Source organism: Buceros rhinoceros, unplaced genomic scaffold, assembly GCF_000710305.1.
Source record: "Buceros rhinoceros silvestris isolate BGI_N320 unplaced genomic scaffold, ASM71030v1 scaffold40489, whole genome shotgun sequence".
In the NCBI taxonomy this organism is placed as follows: domain Eukaryota; kingdom Metazoa; phylum Chordata; class Aves; order Bucerotiformes; family Bucerotidae; genus Buceros; species Buceros rhinoceros.
Window position 1 is genome coordinate 3,309 of NW_010430503.1, and position 6,749 is coordinate 10,057.

General features: G+C 52.3%; 1 protein-coding gene across 1 annotated transcript in view; it reads right to left on the reverse strand.

Moving 5' to 3' along the window:
* Window positions 1-6,488, reverse strand: part of LOC104499545 (paired mesoderm homeobox protein 1-like) — an 8,830-nt gene extending 2,342 nt beyond the window's left edge. The window contains exons 1-3 of the mRNA XM_010143062.1: window positions 6,326-6,488; window positions 3,472-3,647; window positions 2,682-2,863 (exon numbers count right to left, since the gene is read on the reverse strand). Coding sequence (XP_010141364.1) covers window positions 2,682-2,863; window positions 3,472-3,647; window positions 6,326-6,488 — 521 coding nt within the window. The remainder of the gene's footprint in view (window positions 1-2,681; window positions 2,864-3,471; window positions 3,648-6,325) is intronic.
* Window positions 6,489-6,749: the final 261 nt, after the last annotated feature.

Genomic DNA, 6,749 nt, shown 5'->3' on the forward strand with positions numbered 1-6,749 from the left:
CTCGCTGGAAGGCCACCTCCAGACTTCAGAATTGCTGGAGAGTTGCTCCAGAGAGTCTCCAGAGTCTAGTAAGGGTTGAAGTCATCCTTCTGCCCCCTCCCTCTGCTCTGTTCAGGCACAGAAAGAGTCTCATTCCCCTACTCAGCTGCCTGCTTTCACGAAACACAGACAAACATCACGTTTTGGAGGCCTAAAATCCTTCTTTCAAACACAGTTTTCAATGGCCCGTGGAGTCAAAGGTTGTTGGAGTGGGAAGTGCAGGCTGACGGCACGACTGCGAGTCTTGTTTTCTTGGGAACCTACGCGAAAAAATGTCTAAGCAAAACATTTCAACTTCAAAAAAATAATAGTATCTTCTTGGCTATCTCCGTGACACAGATCTGTAAATAGCTTTGGTTGACCTGCGGCTGACTGTATTTGGAGAACAAACACGCTGATTGAAAACTTTCCCCAGATCTAAGAGTGGAAACAGCGCCGGCCATGCAAGCCCTCAGCCCAGCTCGCAGCCCTCTCACGGAACAGCTGTTGATCAGGGACAGCAACGGCAGCGCCGGGGAGACGGGGAGGGGGCAGAGGGCCATGCAAACGCTCTGCATGGCTGTTCTTCACCAAGTGACAAGCCCTGCTCAGCTCAGAGCTTTAATGGGGCAGTGACAACTTGGCCTGGGTGCCCATTAAGATGAGCGCAATTGCTAAGAGATGACCAGGATTAGAAAGCCTGGGGAGCAAGAAGTGTCTGAGGGTCCTGGCTGCTCCACACTGTGGAAAGCAGCTGCTCTGCTGCTCTGCCAACCACCCCCACCCCTCAGCAGGGCAGTGGGGGGGTAACGACCCGTTCTGGTTTGGCCAGCAGGAACGGCCGTAAGCTGCAAACGTCCTTGCTGAAACGTCTTGGCTTAAGACACGGGGAAGGTATCAAGACAGTGAGGATGCGTCTTCGCACCATGGAGAGGCACGGCCAGGTCTGAACCTCAGGGAGAGAAAAAACATCCCTAAGGCTTTCCTTTCTCTGTTGCTCTCCTCGTTCGCACGCCCCAGGCGCCTTGGGCTTCTCATTGCCCAAAGTGGCCCCAGAAAGCCCTTCCGAATGTGCTGCTGGGAGTCATCTCTGCAAGGTCTTCTCCTAGAAGCTGTTATTAAGCCCCTCGTGTAAACAACATCTTGGGAAGAATGATCTGGCTTGAAGAGTGTTAAGAGGTAGAGATAAGCCATGAGCGTTTTGCAGGGATTTGGTACTGCAACCAGAGCAGTCTCAGCAGGGTGGGGAAGGATCTGTACTTCTCTCCTGTCACTTACCATCCAGACTCCTCTCTAGGATGCTGCACCAAGGAGCACTTCACAGAGAGAAAGCCTTAAACCGAAAGGGGGATTCTGCCAGCCAGCAGTCCTCAGATAAAACCCAAAGCATTTTAAAGGCGCTCTCTAAGACCAAACTGGTGGTCATCAAAAGCATCCTCTTCAGTATCTGGAGGGGGTGAACCTATGACTTGTTTTTCTGGAGATACAGGGTGGTTGAGGAGGACCTCATGGTATTGAAGCAAAAAACTATGAGGAAGGCCATGTGTTTGTAGACCTAACAGCACAAGCAATGTTTAGGGTGCAAGAAGGGGGTCGAAGTGACCAAGAAAGAGAGGTCTGGGGCATGATGTGGCTCCCAGAAGCCAATGGAAAGCTGGCTGATGAACAGGAAGAAATCCAGCCAAAGGCTCCAAGGTCCTGACCAACAGTGAAGCCATTGTGCTAAAAAATACCCACCAGCCTCATCTGTAACTGCCTACAAGCCAGCTGGCTCCCCACAAACCAATACATCCTGTGGATCTTGTGTCCACACCCAGTTCCTGTTGGGCTGTAGATGGCACGGAGGAGGACAGGGAGTCTTGTGACACACATGGACATCCCAGATCCTTTGAGTAGACTGGGGTTGTCACACCTGAGCTTCTTTCCTGCCACCCCTTAAGCAGTGCTGGCCACAGGAGATGGACATTGAACACCACTCTGCCACCCAGAGACACCTGGGCCTTACCGTGGGCAAACCACAGCACAGCACAACAGCTTGTTCACACACGTTCACACGCTTGTGCTCTAGCAACTAGAAAGAAACTGCTACCAGTTCAGTGCTGACCTCTGAGGAGAGGATTGGGAGCGTCATGCATGGAGTGAGTTCCCAGCCCTTCCTTGCATCCCAACCAGTGACTGCATTGCGATAGCCACAGAACTCCCTCTTCTGGCCACTGCGTGGTGGCTGAGCCTCCTCTAGAGCTCTGCCATCACCTCCCCTGCATCTGAGTTCCCGTGGAAAGGTTTCTTCCTAGCTTTAAAATGGAGGCACTAGGGAAGCAAGTGCAACCCCTTTTTGTTTCCGTGTATTTCTACCTGATCCTCCTCTGACACTTCCTGAATTGCAGAGAGAGACCACCAAACCCAGAAGCTGCAACCTCTCATGCAGCGGCTGCCAGAAAGCCATGGTGATGATGCTGAGCCAAGCCTACCTTGTAAGCCTGGCAGTAAGATGGGGTTGGGATGGGAAGAGGTAAGGGAAACCAGTGGAGCGGTCAGACTGCTGTATCCTCGAGTTGTCACATGCAAATGTAAACAGCCCGTGTGAGCGACCTGAGGGATGCTCTCAGGCTGCTCTGTACCGTGCCAAAAACTAGTCAGCCCCAGAGGGGACATTCATTCACCTGTAAGGCGAGGCGGTACCCCAGGAGAGATAGTCGGTGGGTCTTGGAGCTGGGCGAGGTACTATGGGCTGCTCCACGGCGGTCACGTCCCCTGAGTAGGATTTGAGCAGAGAGGCATTCTTGCTGGCCAGCATTGCCCTCTCGTTCCGGCGAAATTTGGCTCTCCGGTTCTGGAACCACACCTGGGGTGGGAAGCACACATACACTAACCATCTCAACCAGCTCTGCTGCAACGCTCCGCGTTTCACAACACTACCTCTGCCTGCTGCGCAAGATGAAAGCAGACTGCTTTGGCATGTCGGTCACTGGAAACTCTAACGACATGACAATCTTTTTGCCTGCCCTGATAAAGCCCTCGTGCAAGGAACTCTCAGTGAGGTCCCGATGGGACCAGGTGTGTCCTGTCCTGCAGGCAGCAAGGACTAGGAGTGCTGTACAACACACTGTGTTCCAAGGTCTGCTTTGACTTTCAGAAGGAGCAGGCTGGCAACCTAAGAGCTGAGCAGCTCGAGATAATGAGAGCAGCCTGAGCGCAGAACGCTCAAAATCTTGGCCTCGAAGAACCATGTGAACATATCTGACTGGGCAGGAGGTAAATATGGTGGCAGATCAGGCCTGACAGTCCTCCTCCAGGCATGGCAAGCTTGGGTCTGCCATACAGCATGACCCAGAAGCTTGGTCACACACCTCAGTGTGCCACGCAGACCTCGAGGATTTCTACTGCCGTATTGGAATGGCCTGATGACCCACTTCAGGTGGGGTGTGTCTGGATACAAGCTGTGGTCATTACCTGAACTCTGGCTTCAGTGAGGTTGACTCTGCGCGCAAGGTCTTCCCGTACAAACGCATCGGGGTAGTGAGTCCTCTCGAAGACCCTCTCTAACGCCTGGAGCTGGCTGCTGTTGAAGGTAGTCCTGTTCCGCCTCTGCTTTCTCTTCTTCTTCTCTTCTGAGTTCAGCTGATCATCTAGGAGAGACAATTGAAGATGTAAATGGCTAGAAAGGTACGAGCCCTCAGCAATGAGGTGAATAACCTCAATGGTTTCAAGACTCCAGGGGTCTGAGTGCTCTTTATCAGGACAAGCCAGAGGCTATGACACTGGTTTTGCTTGTACCATGTGTGTACTGGTTCCCTCAACACACCCGTCACAGCCCAGCAAACAGTTCAGCTACCGCGGGAAGCCACACCGAAGGAAGGGGAGAGCAAGGCACCAGCCTGCAGGACGTGCTCCATACAACAGCCTTGTTCAGCAGCAGGACTGGCATGAGATCACCCTGCACTCGTCCCTCTTCAAGTGCTCCGGAATGCGTGAAGTCCTACCAAAACCATCTCGTGCTCCTGGAGCCCCAGCCATCAACGCTCCCAAGCGCACCAGGAAGAGCCCCAGGTGGGCAGTGTCAGCGTGGTCCCACTGTCTTACATGGAAGAACAGTAGTCACACCTGGGAGGATGTGAGCCAATACACGTGTCAGCATGCGCTGAAATATATTGATCGTTGATTCTATAAAAATGCACGTGCTAGTGAATTACATCTCATTCCAGGTAATCACCGCACACCTTGGCCCAGAGGAGTCTCACCACGGACAGTCCGAGGGCTTGACCTGCTATATACAGCTGCAGAATATCCCCTCGACAGTCGTTCCTTTAGCCGTGCACAACTACGGCGGCTCTCCTCATCCTTCCCTTCTCGAGGGGGTGTGTAAGGCACGGGGAGAAGCCGACGAGGAAATGAAAGTCTACGGTTGTTGTCCTCGCCACCTGTTTGTGTTGCTTTTCACAGCCCATCTGGTAACAGTTACTGCACCTGAACGCCTTTGGAGCGGGGCCCATCCGTTGGGGAACAAAAGGACATTCCTCTTAAATTAAAGGAGGTTTTTCAAATTCCTGCAGGTTTACAGCTCCTCCATCCCCAATCCTTCCCCAACAGCCTCGCAATATCCCCAGCAGTCTCCAGCCCAGGGTCTCCTGGGCGCAAAAAAACGCCCTCGGTTTTCTTGTATCTGAGGGGAAGTGTTTGGAGACCAGTTTTTAACAGGCACAATGAATTGTTAAGTTGAGCTGGGAGGGGACTGGCAGAAGGAGGAACGTGCAAGGAAAACAACCCTGGGGCACCAAAAGAAGGCTGCGGGTGAATCTATCCTGCTCAGATGGTGGGAAGCGAAGCAGTGAAACAGAGGGATGGGATTTAACTGGTGCTCGTGCAGGACACCCAGCAGTTCTACCTGCTGGGAGGTTTAGCGCTGTCTCGGGGTCCGTTCCTCATAAAAGTCCCGTGCGTTCCTCTCTCGATTCATCATCAAAGTGTTTACAGAAGGGGTCAGCAACTTTCCCCTGGCACTACTGGCAAGGTTCAACGTAGCCGTGCTGCTGTGCACCACAGCACACAGCAAACGGGAAGAACGAGCCTCGGGGCATGGTTGTCCCTCTGAATGGCAGAAACATTGCAAAACCAGCAGCCATAGAGGCCAACGTCAACACGGGTGTCTGGCTTCCTTCTGAGTGATCCACTTGATTCCATTTTCTAAGCTAAACACTGCCTACGTGGACTGGATGCACAAATCAATAAAAGCCTTTGGAACCCCTTGGGAATCCCCTCCAGGCCTTTGAAACATCAATTCCTGCCCAGAAGGTGACACACGGCTGGAGGGAGAACAAACCCAAGCCCGTCCGGCCATTGCTCAGATCCTGCGTGACAGTTATGCGTGAAGAAGGGTGAGCACATCGCCCTGGGGAGCAAGAAGTAGGGCCAAAGCCTGTAAAACGCTGGAGAACAAGAATCCCTCCTGCCAAGCACGTTAACACAATTTGCCTGGTTTCCTCCCGGCATAAAGCGAGACACCGGTGATTCACAGCTCACCTCGTAATTACCGGACCCAAAAATAGCAGGGCCAAGAAACGGAAAGTTGCAGTGACTCACGGTCAGGTCACTGTTGGCTAACGCACCTCCAGTGTTGGCTGGCGCGGAGCAGGGACGTGAGTCACCCCCTTTTTCCAGGATGTAGCTGGACGGAGGTGACTCGGCAGCGAAGCGTAACCTGTGATGGGGCGCTGGGATTTGGAGATCTCCTTTCACTGCCCCTGTGGAACAGCACAACACAGCTAGATCCAAACGTCTAGGAGTTACTTGGGCAGCAGGAAAAGGAAAAATAACAGCTGTATTAGCCAGGAGCACCGCTGGGTTGAGGAGTCCTTGCCTTTTGCCATGAAGACATGCCATATGTTGACTACAAAGTGATAACGAGGACTGCAGACACCTGAACTCCAGGTGTCTGCAAATGTCACTGTGCTCACAGCAGTCACCAGCCGCCTTCTGCATGTCAGCAGGGTATTTTTTTTCCCCTGCCATTATTTCTTTATCAGGAAACAACGTTGAACACTGAAAAATAGTGTTCCTAAACAGTGCTGACAGCACTAGTGACTGGAGTCAGCAGAAACGGAGAGAAAAGGAAAACCGCTCTAAAGCTTTATAGATGGGTCAGAAGTCTGACATCAACATTCTTTCATCAGAGGTTCCAAGCAGCATTCCCCAAAGCTGAGCTGCTTGCAAACACATCCCCCAGAGAGACCAGAATGCACGTTCTCCTCTTGGGAACCCAAAGCTGGAAAATCTGGGAATTTCATTTGAAAATCCCAACCTTTCATGCTGGACTGGGGGCTTTCGCTTCCTGTTTCCACATTTCTGTTTCCCTGTGCTATTGCTACATTCCCCCCCGACACGCAAATCCTGGTGTCAGACACCAATGCGCTTCTAGGGTGCTCCTGAAGGTTGCAGTGTGAAATCAAACCATTCTTTTTCCCCTTGCCCATTGTGCCTCCACTAGCCACAAGGCAGATCCGCACCTGCAGACGCTCCGGCCCCTGCTCCTTCTTGCACAGCGGCTGTCCCGTAGCTGTGGCTATCACTGGGGTACCATCAAACAGCTCCCGTTGGGCCGCCCCATTGAAAAGACAACACATTATAAAGCAAAACCGAGCTGATGAGAACTAACCACCTAGAGGTAAGTTAGAAGATCAGTATTTTTTCCACCAGTCCTCGCAAGCACACTGTATTTTGGATTTCCAGTTTGC